The following is an 18,208-nucleotide window of genomic DNA, read 5'->3' on the forward strand; positions in this document are numbered from 1 at the left end:
AACAAAACAAAATTGGAGGAGAACGAGGAAAAAGACTCATCCTAGTCTTTCCCCTGTTCCTCCTCGGAGGAAGAGATCTGAGCTGCCTGCAAGTTGTTCCCCCCCCCCCGGGGCAGCAGGACATGGCGAAAGAGGTGACGGGGAGCTCCCCTTCCCCAGGGCAGCCTTCTCCTGCTCCTTGAACGTTTGCAGTAAGGCTTCAGTACCTGCGCTGAGGAAAAAAGGGTCCTGAGGCTGCCGCAGCAATTCTGCCCTCCCAGGGTCCCTGCGTGCTCTAGAGCTGCTGTGATGCAATTTCGCCGGAAATCGGCTTCCCCGAAGAGCCTTCCCCTCCCGAAAAGCAACCGGTACAAACTTCAGCCTGCAGGCCGCACCATGCGGTATGATCCCCGAGCTAAATTAGGATCAGGGCCCAAAAAAAGAACCAGCGTGACCAAGACAAACCCCCGGGAGCTCATAGGAACTGAAAAGGATGGCGAAGCCGGCGTCGGAAGGAAGGAGGGCCGAAAGAGACAGCTAGGCCGGCTCAGAAATTAAATAGGTCACCTCAGCGTTTTTTTTCCTGTGTGCAGATCTTCAGAGGGTGAGTGAACCGGGCTCCCCAGTATCACCCTCAGCCGCGGGCAGTTACAGGGCTCCCAACCCTCTGCTCCAGAGCCTCTGCTACCAGGGATGGTCCCACCAGGACCTAGCAACCCCCTGGGAGGTTTAAAGAGATATGTTCTCTCTGGTTTTTTTTTTTTTTACTAAATCCTTGTCTTTTTAAGATTCCCGAAGGAACGAATACCAACAAACTAAAAACCTAACAACAAGCCCAGACTAAAGGTTTTGCACCTCCACCATCTGCTGGAGACAGAGAAATACTGACAGACTCTAGGTGGCATAGGACGGAGTCCGTTAAAACTTCTCTGTCTCCATCTGCTGGAAGGGAGGCAAAACCCAGGCGTCTGGACTGATCTGGGTACTTGCAGGGAACGTCCCTTCTTTTTTTTTTTTCTTAGAACCACAAAATAGATGTAACATAGGAAAACTGAGCTTCTGCCTTTGGGAACAAGGGAGGAGGAGAACTGATCATTGCCTTGCTTCCCACTCCACTCCCCTCCAGACACATCATAAGCCAAGTGGATGTCCCAGCATGGGCAAAATCTGTAGTAGTCAAATCAGTTTGAGCATCAAAACAGCAGAGAGAGAGCGAGAGCGAGAGACTGAATTGTTCTCAGACGGCAAGCCTCACAGATAGCAAGGCTCTTGGAACTGTTCGTCCCCAGTGCCTAGCTCTCCTGAACTTCAGCTCTAGGCAGGCTCCTACGTACATCAACGCCACCCGGGCATATGCGTGCATCTCTCGAGGACATATGTAAACGACGGACGTCGTACCTAGATCCTTGTACATGCGCGTGAAAAAAGAACTGCTGCTGCGGCCTACTACACAGCTAAGCAAAGCCTGCCTGCATGTTCAGATCTGGATCTGTTCAACATCTGGCATCGAAAATCACCAAAGGCCTGAAAAGCTTCTCAGCAGCTTAGGCCTCTTGACCAGTCAAGAATCCCTGGAGACTGGGGACAAGAGCCAGCATCCCTCGCTGCCTATTCTGCCAATCAAGTTTTGCGCATAAGCAAATTAAAACCTGCAGAAGACCTCTACCAGAACTAGAAACTCCTCCTTGGTGCAAGTGCCTCTCTGCACCTCCACGGGTCAGGGAACTAACTGTGATAGTCAAGGAGAGGATTCCCCTGCCTCTCCTGCCAACACTGCTAGGGAATAAAAAATGGCCACTGTTCCCATGCTGATGGGGAATGCGTCGGCGCTAGACCCCATCATCCGCAAGGGTTGTCTAGCCGGTCTATGCTGGACTCCCCCAGAGTGCCTTCCCCACCAGGGATGCACACAGAATACAAGCCATCTGAATTTAGTTGCGACAGAGTCTACACACGAACAGTACCGTCTGCCTCATGCCATTGCCATATGGCCTGAGCAGCACACTAACGCCACCCTGTTTATCTGAACCTCAGGAACCCTCTGATCAGTTCTGAAGCAGAGATCAAAGCTCCGACTGACCAGCACAGCGATTCCACTGCCTCCTGGTTTCATTCTTGTTAAAAAAAAAAAAAAAAAAAAAAAAAAAAAAAGCTTTAAAAATGCATCCACTGCTGTAACTAGATCCGGAACAGAAATTCAATACTTCTCTGCTCAGACAGGACCAAAATGCAGAGTTACCAGCGGATCCAATGTTGCCTTATGGAGGATAAGGGATCTGGACCACCAGATATACACCCCAAGGGAATCTCAAAGCAAGCTGCCGTCAAGGGTCACCAGCCCCCTGCTTATCCACCTCAAACCGGGAGGGGGAGGGGGTTTCTGTTTTTTTTAAATATACTCTCTAGTCTGCAGGTTTTATACCATCTACAATCTGTTGATCTGCTAGAGACAGAGAAATACTGAGGGACTGCAGGTGGATTACTGGGTTATGTATAGTGTCAGTGAAACTTTGTCTCCATCTGCTGGCAGGGAGGCAAAACACAAGAGTCTGGACTGATCTGGGTACATACAGGGAACTTGACTATGCAACTAATAGAAAATAAAATTTAGTTTTTGGCAAAGGCCAGAAGGAAAAAATTAGTATGAATGCTGAAAACAGCCATGGACGTGGCTGGAAACATCTAGTTGAGCCAGTGGAAAGCAACAATAAAGAAACTGCAAGTTCATCACAGTACCAAAAGATCCACACATACACAGTAAAGACAGCCTAGGCCAGAAAGCTCTATAAAGTTTCTTCTGCTGAATACCATGCATGGTCAAGTAACCCACTTATGTGATTGGTGAACCTCTTGCCTTTAGAGAAGACAGTCACTTTTTACTAGTGGCTAAAGCTTAAACCTTCCTGTTTGAGGCATGAGTTCCCATCAACTGTTGACCATACATCCTGGTCATCAATCTCACTTTTCAGTTTATAATTTAAAAAAATATGCAAATACTGATAAGAGAAGAGCATATGGTAAGACATGCAAACCTCTTCTGTTTCTCTTACAGCTACTGTTATGTAGTTTGGTCCAGAGGAAAACAAAAATAATCCCCAACTGTGTTAATTCATAGGCACAGTGAAAACATCATTCCATGCTGTACATGTAATCTGACAAAGACCTTACACAATGGAAGGATGACATGTCTGTTTATTGCTTCTACCCCCATTTAATGCATGCCAACATATGCCCTGCTCTGGCTACTGCTAGGCTCTGGGCACTCATATCCAGCTTCATCTCAACCAATATGCTCAAGTCTTTTACCTAGTTAGAATTATATATTGAATGGGAGAGCACCTGCAGAGACAGACTGAGAAAAAACTAAGTTCTAGAAAATAATGGAAGCAGAAATTAATGCAAAGTAACGGATCTCCCAACAGAATGTGCACTCACTGCTTAATGATATATTCCTTGTACGGCAGTCACTGGAAAAGTCTAGAGCAGTGGTATTCACTTCCAGCTCTCAAGGAGCACAAACAGGTCGGATTTTCAGAATATCCCTAATGAATATGAATGAGAGAGATTTGCATGCCCCACTGCGTCTATTGTTTGCAGATCTCTCCTGTGCACATTCATTAGGGATATCCTGAAAACCCAACTTGCTGGCAGCCCTTGAGAGCTGGGAGTGAATATTATTGATCTAAAATACTCCCTTCTTCAGAGAAGCTCTGGTCCATTTTATTCAGCTAAACAAATAGAACTACAAAGGTTTATGCATGCTCAAACATCGTCTAGGCTGAGATTATTTTCCAGAGATAATTGAACTGGGATTTAATTACTATGCATAAATATGAGTGAACCCAACAGAGATCTTGCAGGTGATCTTTTTACCCCAGAAACAAAAGAGCAAAATAAGAGGCTGTTCTTTTATGATACATTTTACCACCTTTAGAGACCAACACTTTCACTCAAAATATTCTGAAATTAAACTTGGACAAGTTTGAGAAAGAAAGGTAAGAGCAATGATGATATAGTTAGAATCTAGGGAAAAGTGCAAATACAGGGACTTTCACTATCAGGCATGCTGGTGGGGGGCAGGAATTTTTTCTATTTCTGAAGAATCAGCAATATTCTGTGCTTAATTCACCTTTATCTGGATTACCAGACACACAGCTGTAAAGGAACTGCAAGAAGGCTGGCCTTCATGAACTTCTAGTCTCGTTTAACCTTGATATTTAACTATGCAACCAGAGGGCAGAGGCAAAAACTGATTATTTTTAAAATAAATTTATACTTTAACAAAAATATGATTTAATACATATAAGAAAAGGCTCTGAAACAGTTTGCCATTAACTTTTCTGGGGCAGCTTCATTTTTAGTTGCTAATTATATTACTGGGTACAGGAGTATATGAAAAAACACATGGATGCCCTGAACATTCATAGTGCTGATAAATAAATATTTGAATTTAGTCTTGACCTTTACTTACATATAGTAATATCAAATGACTGAATGCAAAATGATTAGCAAAGCTACCTGTAAGTGCTGGACTTTCGTAGTGTGCAACGTCTCACGCAATTTGGCCACCATCTCGTTTTGTTCCTCCATGGCATGGTATAACTCTTCTATCTGCAAATGACAAGGAAACCTTAATTACTGAGAGCAAACTATTTAAAAGACAAACATTAATTTAACAGTAGTGAAGGCCAAGAAATGGTACAAGCCTGTGGTCACCAGTTTAAAACCAAAATTAAGGAACATATCCAGGAGATTCCCTTCCCAACCGCACCACATAACACAGGCATGCTACCCCAAAGCAGGGCAGTGCAGAAAGACATGAAAAACCAAGCTGATCCGAGTTCTTATTTATTTATTTAAAGGTTTTGTATACCGTCATTCGTGGAACACATCACGACGGTTTACATCATATGAAATCATAAAAACAATAGTCAAAATAAAATAATTAAAATACATTAATGTATCAAATAAAATTAGTTAATAAAACAAAGTAAAAGCAAATAAAATTGCATTTCCTCGTACTAGCTATTCCTTTTCTTATGCTTGTTCAGCAAGAATACTTTCTCCTTTAGAGAAACAGAAGACTCCATGACAGAAAGGAGGGCATTAGTGTCTAATCCCTTCTAATAAAGGAGATATTGCAAAAACCTATCTAAAATTTTGTTTTGTTCATGCAATGACTGATATGTGCCCTCTTCCCCAGCCCAACCCTAGAAGTCCCCGATTACCTCATTCTCCTTGCTTTTCAGAGCCTCATTTAGGTTCTGGAGAGTATGTTCTTGCTTTTGTGATGCTCCTCTAACAGATTTGAGTTCTATGTCCATGGTCTGCAGCTTCTCCTGCAGGATCTGGAGATAAGGCAGAAAACAGTCATTAAGTGCTGCTTCCTTGTGTTAATGACTTCACATCTATAGGTCTGTATAAGATTAACTACAGAGCAGTAGAATAATCAGAGAATGAGCATTTACAGCACACAGAGAAATATTTTACCTGCATTTTGAGAGGCATTTATCACATGCAGTTAATCATGGCAGAGCCATCTTGTTGTCTATTGCACTGATTTTTTTTTTTTTTTTATTAAAGCATCAGAAAATGACCAAATTACCAAAGACATCTAAAATGGAGAATTTGTATATTCTGTGTTTTATGAGACATCACCTTTAATGTGTCACACATAATAAGCATGCTGAATTTAGAAGAAAAGTCCCACACTAACAAGTTTTCACCAACAGCTTAGTGTCCATGGAAAGTCATCTCTGTCCTCCGAGGATAATCCTTCCTGCTACGCATTGCTCATCCTTTCCTGTAAGGCTTCCTTGGTTCTTCTACCCCTTCTGGGTAGAGACAGTTGCTAAGTGCCCCTTCAGGTACAGCTGAATTGTACATCCCTAATATTTTTCCCATTAAGATAGCAGGCTGAGTCTTAACATGCATTTTATTCCACTGCCTGCAACACATTTACAATGACCTGCAGACTTCTTTCCTGCATATCAGTTTCTCATATATATTGCATTGGCAGGTCCCAGTCCTTAGGTATTACCATCCTGAGGGATTCTCTCAACCAAAAAAATAAATTCTACATATTCTGCCAAAATAACACAATATGATCACTGTTTTTGAACAACAACTAATCTACACTACAACATAAAATGTATTTATCAAAGATGCAGTATTTAAGTTTTTGGCACAGAATTCCCCAAGCAGTAATGAAATAGTGCACTTCATTTAGGGTTTTTAATTTTTGGGGATTCAAATTTGGCTACCCAAGGAGCCTGAGAACAGCTCTGATTTGCAAGCACTGCCAACGTCTTGAAGCTGCCAATACTTGTGGAAACACAGCGGTATCTGTGTTTGTTACCACAGTGCCAGCAGCTCAGCCTCCTTGCTGGCTTCACAGATTATCAAATTAAAATTAAAAAAAAGCAGAAGCCTTAACCATAAGATCATTCAACCCCCAGCCTTCTCTTCTCCCTGCCCCCAGCTTGCCCCGCCTCCACTTGCAGGTTATCCTCTCTCTACCTCCCAACTTGCCCCTATTTTCTCCCACCCCAGTTCATTCTCCCTCCACATCCCAACTTATCCCTACCTTGTTCCTTCCCAACAAATACACATTCTCCCATCCGCAGCTCGTCCCCTCCAGTCTCTGTAAGCCTGAAGGTCGCCCCCCCCCAACCAACCAACCAACCAACCAGTCACCCACATCCACCTTGCTCCACCACTCTCAGCTCAACCCCTGGTACAGCTGATGACTTCTGGAATCAGTGGATCTCAGACTGAGCTACATGGTACCTGTACTCCTGCATTTTTTCCATGAGACCGAGACTGTGGGAATACTGGCACCAAACGACTCATATTCAAAGAACCATGCAGTACTAGAAGGCATCAGTTGTTTTGGGAGGAGCACCAGGAGAGAATATAAGCAGCAGAGGAAGGTGAGTGGGGATTAACAGGCTGGAGGGGAGGGCCAGAAAGAGAGTGGTGTATGAGGTGACTTCTATTTTGCCCTTGCTTCCTTGGCCCAGGCCGGCTGCCTAAATTGTTAAGGAAGGGGAATTCTGTGCCAATTCTGTAAGATTCCCTCAAGCATAAAGAGAGTCCTGAAGAAGATGAACAGAAAAATATGTACAGCATATCCATGCTCTACCTTGTTGGTGACTTGGCTTTCCATTATCCTACTTTGCAGTGTCTGTACATGGAGCTCTGCTGCCTGCAACTCAGTTGCGTACTGACCAGCTGCTGTCTCATACTGGTTCTGATGGTACTGCTGTCTCTCTCTCAGATTCTGGGAACAGAAGAGGACCTTTTATAGTGGTCTTATATCACTGTTCTTATTCATGCTGAGCTTATTACACAAAAACATGAGCAGGCTAAAAACAGACCAGAATTTCAATGAATCACGAACTCTAATTGCCTAGCAATCATTTTTAAGCAGTGATCCAAAGGAAGGCAAAAACAAAAAATAAAAATAAAAAAACCACCCACAACAGACTTACATGAGGGCTTATTTACCTTAGGTATATAAAACATTGAAAATGTGAAAAAAGTGCAACATTTGGAAACTATGTACATTAATGCTCACTGTATGGGAAATAAAGTCCCACATCTAGAGGCAGTCATGGAAAAGGCTGACTTGGATATAGAGGTGGTCTCAGACACATAGTATACAGAGCACCTTGACTGGTATATAGTCATACCAAGCTATAATCTGATAAAGGAAGGACAAGGTAGGGAGGAATGGATTTATATATAAAAATATATTATTAAAGCAACAGAACTATAGGGCTTATGAGATAAGAACATGCCATACTGGGTCAGACCAAGGGTCCTTCAAGCCCAGTATCCTGTTTCCAAAAGTGGCCAATCCAGGCCATAAGAACCTGGTAAGTAGCCAAAAACTAAGTCTATTCCATGTTACCGTTGCTAGAAATAGCAGTGGATGTCAACTTAATTAATAGCAGGTAATGGACGTCTCCTCCAAGAACTTATCCAATCCTTTTTTAAACCCAGCTACACTAACTGCACTAACCACATCCTCTGGCAACAAATTCCAGAGTTTAATTGTGCGTTGAGTGAAAAAAAACTTTCTCCGATTAGTTTTAAATCTGCCACATGCTAACTTCATGGAGTGCCCCTATTATCTGAAAGAGTACTGACTTAATCTGGGAAAAGGGAATGAAAAGCAAGTTTGTTTACTGTAAACAGGGCTCTCCATAGACAGCTAGATAAATTAGCTATGGCATGTGAGTGATGAATTCATCCAACAGCATCAAATAGATCATTCTCTCCTCGTTCATAGTTTTTGCTCTAAGTAGCATGTGCAGGGGTTCCCATGTGCATGCTAGCTTGTGAGTCCCTCAGTCAACTGTATAGCTAGATAGCTGTCTCTCAAGGAGGCAGGTGAGAATTCATCCTGCTGTTAACAGAAAACTCTATTTATGGTAAGCAAACTTGCTTTTCCAGCGACAAGCAGGACTAAATTAACCATGATTCCTGGGGGGTCCCAAGCTGAAAATTGTGTGGCAGAGCACTTAATGGAAAAGCAACCAGGACCTCCTGTGGAGCATGGATTATTGGGTGAACAGGTTGTGCAAAACTGCTTGCTCAAATACATCATAATTTCTTGATAGATTATCCACCTCCTGCACCTGCTTCCAGATGTTCTGCGAGTACTGGATCATGTAGAGCTGGTAGGCAGCAATGCAGGCAATAAGCACGATCCCTTAGAATACCTTCCTCCCAAGAGCGTCCATCACTCTGTGGTCCTTCTCCGGGGGTGCTGAGGAATGGTCCGAGTGTGCATGGCTCTCTTGAGAGCAGATTTAACCACCATTGACTGGTGAGGAAGCAGATGCTTATCGAATTCAGCAGCCTTCAGAATGAGGTAGATCCCATCAGCCTTCTTATTAATGACAAGCACTGTGAGGAGGTGTTCCCATATCCTCAGCAGGAACTCCTTAAGGATCTCATGCACTGGAACCACCACAATCTCCTTAGGAGGCTCCATGAACTGGAGGATTTCAAGATTTTGTGCCTGGTATCCTCCTCCATTAGTAACTGAAATGGGATGACTTCTGCCATAACCCTTACAAACCCTACAAAGGTTAAGTCCTCAGGTGGAAACTTCCTTCACTTCTCTTGAGGAGAAGGGTCTGATGGGAGACCCTGAGAGCCCTCAGAGGAGGACTTCAATGTATCATCCCCCCAGGGGTCATAGGGGCCCTCATCCTTAAAGTAAGCCACAGGAGATGGTGCCCTAGGTGCTCGGCTTTTGTCCAAAGGTGCAGGCACTGGTAAATTTGGATGGAGGGCTACAGGCCTTGGCATCCGTTTGTCTATGTGGAGGTTCCTCCTTAGAGGAACCAGCAAAGACCACTGTATCGGTAGGGGGAGACACTGATGCCCTGCCGAGCACTGATGCTGTCCCAGGAAAATATGCCAGCTGGGTTGGTATAGATGAGAACAAGGATGGACGGTATCGGCTCCAATGCCGGAGCCACAGGACTGAAGCCCTGCAGTGCCTGCTCCACCACCAGCTGGACTCAGCACTCCAGCTCCTCTTCGAATGTTGCCGATGCCAACACAGACTGGGAGAAAGGAGAGGTGGCCAGATCTTCCTTGGACCTGCAAGGTGGATTGGTGACTGGCATTAGAACTGGTGGAGACTGGAACTCCTCGCTGCAGGGTCACTTTGGGGGCATCATGACATGAGACAATGCATCCCCATGCATCAACGGGGACTGATGCTTCTTCAGGTTGATGCTTGGCCCGGTCCTTCCCCAGTGCAGAGGCCGAAGACGAGAAACCAGATGCCCTCAGCCTGAAGGAGATTGACGGTTTGTTGTCTCCATGGCACCTATCCCGCCGATGGCCCCATGGATGTTAATGGCACAGTGTCCATCGGTGTGGCTCCACGATCCATTGATGCTGATGCCGCCAATGCAGATGGCTCAGTCTTCTTCGACCTGAAGAGTTGTTACATCTTGTTGAGTAGAAGCTGGCGCCCCTTTGGGGTCATTTGAGTGCATAAGCGGCAACCCGGATGTCATGCAATGCCCCTAGGCAGAGAACGCATATCTCATGGGAGTCCATGTTGGACATGGTCCTCTGGCACCTGGAACATTGCTGAAAATCGGACATGGCCATGTAGGGATGAAACAAAAGGGCTGCAAAATCAAAATTGATGGTGGTGGATATCGATGGCCAGTGGACACCGAAGCACCGCCACCATGGGGGAATTGATTGTAAAAGGAAACTTACCAGAAGTGTTGAAAACCCTGACTAGGAACACTATGAGGAAGCACAGAGAGGGATCAGGCATTGAGACAATGACGAAAACCTGTGAAAAACGCGAGGAAAAAAAAAAAAAAAGAAAAATGGAGAAATTTTCCACAAGGTCAAAAAAGCCAAAATGAACTCACTCACACCGTGATGCTTACAGCTCCGCAGAAAAAGTGAAACTAGAGAGGGACCCCCACATGGACGCATGGTATCGGGCATGCTGGGCATGCTCAGTGTGCCAAGTCAAAGTTCTAGAAACTTTGACATAAGTTTTCCACATCGGGGCTCCATCAGATGATGTCACCCATGTGTAAGGACTATCATACTACTTGTCCTCGGAGAAATGTCTGTTTGGCACTGTTGGATAATGTCACCTTGTCCTGCTTGATGACCGAGAATAGCATTTATATTGGTGTGATATATAGACCTCCCCTCACAGGCATCAGAAACAGATAATAAAGACATTCACAAAATACCTATGAAAGGGGAGGAGCTATTGTTAGGTGATTTCAATCTCTCAAATGTTGACTAGGACATTGCAACTGCAGTGTCTTCTAGAAGCAGGGAGATCCTCAACTGTCTGCAGAAAGAACTGCTCTGGCAATTGGTAACAGAACCGAAACAGGAGGTGCAATGCTAGACCTGGTATTTACAAATGGGGAGAGTATCGTTCCATGGTGAGACTTCACCTAGAGTACTGTATGCAATTCTGGTCACTGCATCACAAAAAAGATAGCTGAACTGGAATAGGTACAGGGAATAGTGACAAAAATAATAAAGGGGATGTAACAACTCCCCTATGAGGAAAAGCTAAAGAGGATAGGTTTGCTCAGCTTGGAGAAGAGATGGCTGAGAGGGAACGAAGTCTATAAAATCATGAGTGGAGTAGAAAGAGTAAATGCGAATCAGTTGTATTTTTGGAAAGAGTAAATAAGGACATGGGGACAGTCCATAAGGTTAATAAATAGCACATTTAAAGCAAATCTGAGAAAATGTTTTTTCACTCAATGCATAATTAAGCTCTGGGATTCATTGCTGGAGGATGTGGTATAGGATGTTAGCATAGCTGGGTTTAAGAAAGGTTTGGAAAGTTCTTAGAGGAGAAGTTCATGAATCAATCAGGTATACTTGGGGAAGGTCACTACTGGGCGTTAGCAAGGATTCTGCCAGGTACTTGTGTCCTGGATTTTCCAATGTTTCAAAGAGGATACTGGGCTCGATGGACCTTCGGTCTGACCCAGTATGGCAATTCTTATGGTTTTCATGTCATACTGGGGGATTCCCTTAGGATTCATTGATTACAGGATAGTGTGGATCAATATTAGAGCATAGCCTGCAAGTTGTTCATTCAAAAGTTGAGTTCTAGGCTGTAGAGAAAAACAACTTTGTTAAAATGGGGGGAGTATCTCATGGAGTTTCTCTGGATAAGATGATCTAGGGGGAAGTACAAATGCAGTGGACAAAATTAAAGGGATATATTGTAAGGGAAACAAGTATTTTTGTTAGGAACATAAAGGATAAGAAGATAGAGGACTTGGTTTTCTAAAGCATGACTGAAAAGCTCAAGGAAAAAAGGAAGCATTCATAAACTACAAGAGATCACAGAAAGAGGAAGACAATCAACAATACCTGGAAAAGTTAAGAGAAACTGGGAAAGAATCAGATGAGTGAAGATGTAAATGTAAGAACAAAAAGCTAAATCAGTAAAACAGGAGGGATAAAAAAAAAAGTTAAGATGTGTTAGTAACAGGAGGAAGTACAAAAGTGGGATTATAAAATTTAAAAGGTGAAGGGAGAGAATATGTAGAGACTGAGAAAAAAAAAAGCAGAATTGCTTAATAATTGTGCTTTGTGCTCACTGAGGAAGGGGTTGAACAAAGACAACTGCCACAAATAGGAAAATTATCTACCTCAGTTTCATTCCTAAGACTGTGTTCATGACAAATTAGCAAAACTAAAGGTAGATAAAGCAATGGGGCCAGCCAGGATGGAAATTGACTGTAAGCCAGACGCCTAAGAAGTGAAATACAAAATTTTAGGTGGGAAACAAGAAAATAGGTATTATTGCCATTTAAGTAATATGACCTCCTAGTAGATTTAAAAGGAAAAGTCATGTTGATTCAAGAAATATTCTCAAACATGTAGCACATGCTAAGATGAACCCTCTCAAAATTCAGGCCATGAGGAACAGGGAGGGAGGAGAGCACGATGGTCAGAGAGATCAAATTTGATGAACTCCCTAACTGAAGGAATTTGCTATGGTCATCTTTATCAGGAGGGGGCACCATCTCTCTTCTAGTCAGTGCCAGTGGGAAGGAGTAAGAATTATGAATCATGGTCTCTCGATTGTCACAGCTGTTTTGACCACTAGAGATATCACTGGGAACCAGGAGTAAGTTTTTAGCTAACATGCCAGTCAAAATTATTTATTTTAAACTTATTTGGCAAAAAAACAGTTAAAAAAAAGAGAAGCATGTTTTGCTCTCTCTTACCCTTCTAGCCTCTCTCCCCAACTCCTTACTTCTTTTGCCCCAGTCACTGCCGTTTCACTTTACAGCTCTGGTAGCCACTCCACCTTCCAGCCTCCATGACAACCACTGCTCCACCCAGCCCTGGTACTGGGTACCAAATATTTTAGGCATCCAGACTTTTTCCAGCCATGCTGGGAATGCATAAACAGTATTTCCTGTTGACACTTGCTGATGTGTCATATTATATATGATATGTACAGTATTGGTATACTGATACACTTCATACAACATGAGCCCCAGAATGTGGTAATTAATGGGCAGCATGTAGATCATGGATAGCTGGGCCCTGCTTTGTGCAGCACACACATTTCACACAGTGCCTCATCTCCCCTTCCTGACCCACCCTGTCTTACCACCAGGCTGAGCGAGATGGAAGCATGCACTGAGCACTGGTTACGACACATTCTGAGCGCTGGGAGCATCAGCAGTGAAGGAGCTCTAGCAGCTACATGTAGCAGCCAATGTAACTGCCGGTTGCCCATACCACACAGACTTCTCCCTTCTGTTGCACTTGTATAGAGGGAGCTGGTCCACTGTGAAAGGTTCATGGACATCTCCACCCCCTCTCTTTTCTGTTTTACAATGTGGAAGAGAGACTAGTGGGACTTTCAGTACTTGCCTAGCTCTTCTTTTGTCGAGTCCTCTCCATGTCTGTACTGCCTGCTCAGTGGAATTTGGTGTGCCATACATTTTTGTTAATGTAGGTGCAACTTGGGCCTGAAAAGGTTGGGAAATACTGCTACTCAGTATCTAAAAGTCTTTGAAATGCTCAGGATATTCGTTTTCAGGTTAAAGTTAGCATCTGATTTTCTAGTGGAATCAGGCACTGCATAATCAGCTCCATTTTCTTTGAATTACCTTTTATCCTTAAAGTGAAAATCATTATCAATAGACTTTGTAATCGTATGTATAAATCATCTATTTAAAGTCAGGACTGGCAATTATGCCCTGTTAAAATGTTGAAATTCAGAATCTGAATTTCATGACTGTAAATTATATAGCTCATAATGACCAAGACCTGTCAAGTGTAATTGGAAAAATCTCCCCATAGATTTAACATCTTGCGCTGACTTGGTGCTTCATTAATTTCAGTCAGGCAGACTAAAATACAAGTCTGATGCTATTTTGTTACCATAGAAACAGAAAATCATGTGCTGTGCTTCACACCAATATCACTAAATAATTACCTGTATTTATCTGGCATTTTACACTTTGCTTATTTTCTATAAAATTCCTACACTGCTGTTGACCTAATAGTTTACTTTGGACTTCGATATTAATCTTTGAAGCAGATGTCAGAATTTCACCACAAAGTAGCAAACAAAACAATGCTACCAGAATATTCTATAATAGTGCAGTTAACTGTTAATATTAGTTTCCTGATATTTCACTTCTGAGGGAAAGGTTTTGAAAACTCCTATTGCATTACTTCTGCCAGTAAAGATCAAAGGGAATGCAAGAGCTGCTGTGCTGATGAAACCTGTCATGTCACCCCATAATACAAATAAATAGATCATAATAACATCAATTAAACACAAGTGTTACCATCAATGTGGCCAGTCATAAGACACTTCTGGCTGCAAACTAAAGAAGTTGACTTCCGGTTGATTGTTTCACACCAGATTTTGGCGTTTGTGGATAGGATGAAAAAAATATTTCTTTAAGTAATAATTGCTTGATACATTGTGACTTTAATGTGCACACCCTGATGCAGGTTTCCGAAACACGGCTCTGTGTCGGGGTTTCTCCCACGTTTATTACATATATTGAGATAAGCATCAAAGCATTTAAATTTGCAAAAGGAAAAAAAAAACTCTGGCCAATGATTAAATGTAAGACAATTGAAGGCTTTAGTTTGCAGCCAGAAGTGTCTATTATGACTGGCCACATTGATGGTAACAATTGTATTTAAGGATATTATGATCAATTATCATTTTTTTTATACCATTTAGTGCTGTGATATTAGAATACCCCAAAATACAAATACAGCATGAACCCTTGTGAAATCATTGATAACCCTATCATCCCACTTCAATGAGAGAATCCAAATAAAAGTACTTGGACATCACAGTAAAAAGAAAGTTGCTAATTCAGTGGAAATGTACTGAAATAAAACATGCATCAGTGCTACTGCTAATAAAACATTCTCTCTATGTCAGCTGGTTTGAAATATATCATAAAATCTTGAAATACAAAAAAGTGTGGTTGTACACTATCGCATACAGCAACTGTAAAAAAAAGTTAATCCACAAGGTCAAAAATTCCAAGCGTGGAATGCATTTCCTGCATAGAGGAGAGGGACACTAGAAAAAGGTCCATCAGCTTTTCCAGCACACATCTGAAAGCATAAACTGGGCTGCCAGGCTTGTAACACAGCAGCTAGGTGATGTGTGCAGGCATACCTGTGTGCAAAGTGGCATATAGTCTTCACAAATATCTTCCCAGAATTCCTGCAGATCCGTAAACTCTGAGACTAAATCTTGAGCAGCTTTAGGACTTGTGTTGCTATATGTTTCCAATGCCCTGTTCGTGAACCCAAATGCAGAACTGAGCGCACAGGAATGTGCACTGGGGGCATTTACGATAATGTTGCTAGACTTCAGAGCTGGGGGGCTGGATTTGACGGGGATCCGGCTGCCCCGAGGACTCCGAACGGGCCTGTAGTCTAATGTTTTTACCAGGTTAAGGGCCAGCTCTAACCTAGTTCCAGGCAGCGCAGGATTCACGGCAGCAGAGTGGTCCGCACAGCAGTCGCCCGAGCCTCCACCCAGTTCGTCTTCTTTCTGCAGCGCAGGGCCAGCTTCCAGCGCCGCCTGCAGAGATTCCACCGAGGAGCCAGAGGACAGCCTGCCCAGGCTCTCTCCATCGGTGGCCGCCCGCACGCTGGGAGAGGAGGCAGGCGCCTCCTCATTGCACAGACTGGCCGAGCAGGTAGTGGAGGGCTCGCAGGATGGGCTGTGGGCCACCTTCCTCGGCACCTTGCAGATGGCTTCGTAATCTGCATCGGCTACACGCAAGGCGGCGCAACCCTGGCACCGCCTGGGGCGCTGTCCGGCGCCTTCCCCCGGGTGGCAGTGCTGGGGCTCGAGGCCGGGCTCCTCCCGCGCCGACCAGCATTCAAAGCCGGAGTAGGTGAAATCCTCCTGAAGCAGAGCCACGTAGCGGGCGTCGGGCAGGCCGGACATGTCCACGGTGCCCTCCCCCGCCGCCTCCTCCTCCTCCGGGCCGTTATTCTTGCGGTAGAGGCCGGCCAGGCAGAGCTTGAGGCGCTCCTTCTCCAGCAACAGCCGCTGGAGCCGCTCGATGGACAGGGCCTCCACCCGGGCGATGACGGCGTCGAAGCGGTAGACGCGCTCCAGCATGAAGGCGCACTTGCTGCAGACGAACTCGGGCCGGCCGTCGCGGGCCACCTCCCGGCCCAGGACGTGCGAAAGCAGCACCTGCAGGTGGAGGCGGGTCGCCGTGTGGAAGAGCCAGCGCCGCTGGTTGCCACATAGCTCCCGGCCGCACACACGGCACGGTTCCCTCGACCGCGGAGCTAACATGGCCTCGGCGCGGCGCTCCCTTCCCTGCGGGGGATGAAGCGGTCCTAGTCGCGGGGATGCTGCCGCGTGACGTGGCTGATAACGGTACCCGGCGAGATGGAAGGAGGGGGGAAGAACTCCCGGCTTCAGCTGCTACTCTGATTGCGGCTGGGTACCCCGCATGCGCAGTAGGCCCAAACGCTCTGGGAACTGTAGTCGAACAGGATGCAAAACTGCCTAGGTGACCGAAATGGCCTATTGCGCATGCGCACCAGTGCTACTGGCTGTAACTTTATTTTTTTTTTTTTTTAATTATTCAGGGCCACTTTATTAGCGCTTGCCTGCATGAGCAGCCATGGCCATGCCTAGGGGTTAGGGGTGTTTCCTTTGGATGTCCAATTGAGAAGCGGGAGGGCGGGGTCCATCTTTGGAGTTCTGTGGAGGGATACCTCCTCTCCCCCCCGCCCCCACCGATTCCAATTACAAACAGAAACTTGGCAAATCCACTTACAAAATGTCTTTTTTTTTTGCAGTTGAAATATAGTGAGTTCATGTTAGTATGAAAGGCCTTATAATTATTAGCCAAAGACCAAACAGAGATAGAACCTCAACCTCTCTCTCCTTAATGATTACCTTACTGTGGCAGAGTTAAAGCACAAGGACAAGACCTTGTAATACAACTTATTTATTTTATTTAAAATACTTTTGATATACCGATACTCAAGACTAGTGTCTTATCCTAACGGTTTACATTGAAACAACTTACACTGCTTCTCCCCCTTGGCTCTTCAAGTTATCAAAGCTTATGGGGGGTCCTGATAGGTTGGCCACACACCTTCTCTTGCCTCTGCATTCTTGCTGGCTGCTACCAGTTGTTCTTAAGAACAATTGCCTATAGGTTGGTGGCAAACCCAGAAGTTGAGCAGTGACTAAAAAAAAAAAGTAAGAGCAATTGTTTGAAGGAACAGCTGATCACAACTGGCAGGAACAGAGAGGCGTTAGGAAGGGGGCAGAAGGAGATATGTGGAGCCTGCCGAGCCAGGATACATGTGGCCATGAAGGAAAAGCACCCTGGAGGAAAGGCAGGCAGTGCCGGTTCTAGCCTGCAGACTGTAATTTCCCACCCCTGCCCTAGGGATTAAAGTAGCAGGGCTTCCCAAACCTGACCAATGGGTCTCCAATGTATGCTAATTTACCTCATACATATTCATTGTAGATATCCTGAAAACCTGACTGGCTGTAGAGTCATCAGGACAAACTGAGAAAGGCATGGGTGAACCCTGTCTTTATTAATCCCAACATAGAGGATTAAATTCTATCCCTGTTTATTCCATGCTTGGCAGGAACAAATCCTACACTTAAATACTTCCTACAAGGGGAACAATTAAACCCTGTCTCTGGTTACTCCCTGCACAGGAGGAGTAAATTAAGATGCTTTATGAATAATAGTTAAACCAGCTAGGGGAAGCAGGATACATAATATTCCCTCATAGACACATGATGACAGAAAAAGATTACATACTCTGCCCATCCACACCAACTGCTCAGCTCTACAATCTCTATCACTCCTTCAGAGATCCTCTGTGCTTGTCCCTTGCTTTCTTGAATTCAGATACTGACCTTGCTGCTATTACCTCCACTAGGAGGCCGTTCCATGCATCCACCATCCTTTCTGTAGAAAAATACTCCTGAGTCTACCCCCTTTTACCCTCATCCCATGACCTTTCAGTTTAGATCCTCCTACTGATTTATACCTTGAAGGTATTTAAATGTTTCTGTCATACCTTTCCTTTAGGACAGTGGTATTCACTCCCAGCCCTCCTCGGCCATAAACAGATCAGGTTTTTAGGATATTCTTAATGAATAAACATGAGATACATTTGCATATAATGGAGA

The 18,208-nt window shown here is 44.3% G+C and overlaps 1 protein-coding gene across 8 annotated transcripts in view; it reads right to left on the minus strand.

Moving 5' to 3' along the window:
* The window catches only part of PDE4DIP (phosphodiesterase 4D interacting protein), a 237,109-nt gene that overhangs the window by 130,534 nt on the left and 88,367 nt on the right, over positions 1–18,208 (minus strand). For 5 of the 8 annotated variants that reach the window (XM_029618259.1, XM_029618262.1, XM_029618263.1 and 2 more), the window contains exons 1-4: positions 15,191–16,556; positions 7,124–7,261; positions 5,208–5,327; positions 4,498–4,590 (exon numbers count right to left, since the gene is read on the minus strand). In XM_029618259.1, coding sequence (XP_029474119.1) covers positions 4,498–4,590; positions 5,208–5,327; positions 7,124–7,261; positions 15,191–16,333 — 1,494 coding nt within the window. In that variant the 5' untranslated portion in view covers positions 16,334–16,556. Of the gene's footprint in view, positions 1–4,497; positions 4,591–5,207; positions 5,328–7,123; positions 7,262–15,190; positions 16,558–18,208 lie in introns of those variants that run through there. The other 3 variants (XM_029618265.1, XM_029618264.1, XM_029618266.1) reach the window with 2 other exon arrangements.

The sequence above is a fragment of the Rhinatrema bivittatum genome, chromosome 10, assembly GCF_901001135.1.
Source record: "Rhinatrema bivittatum chromosome 10, aRhiBiv1.1, whole genome shotgun sequence".
In the NCBI taxonomy this organism is placed as follows: domain Eukaryota; kingdom Metazoa; phylum Chordata; class Amphibia; order Gymnophiona; family Rhinatrematidae; genus Rhinatrema; species Rhinatrema bivittatum.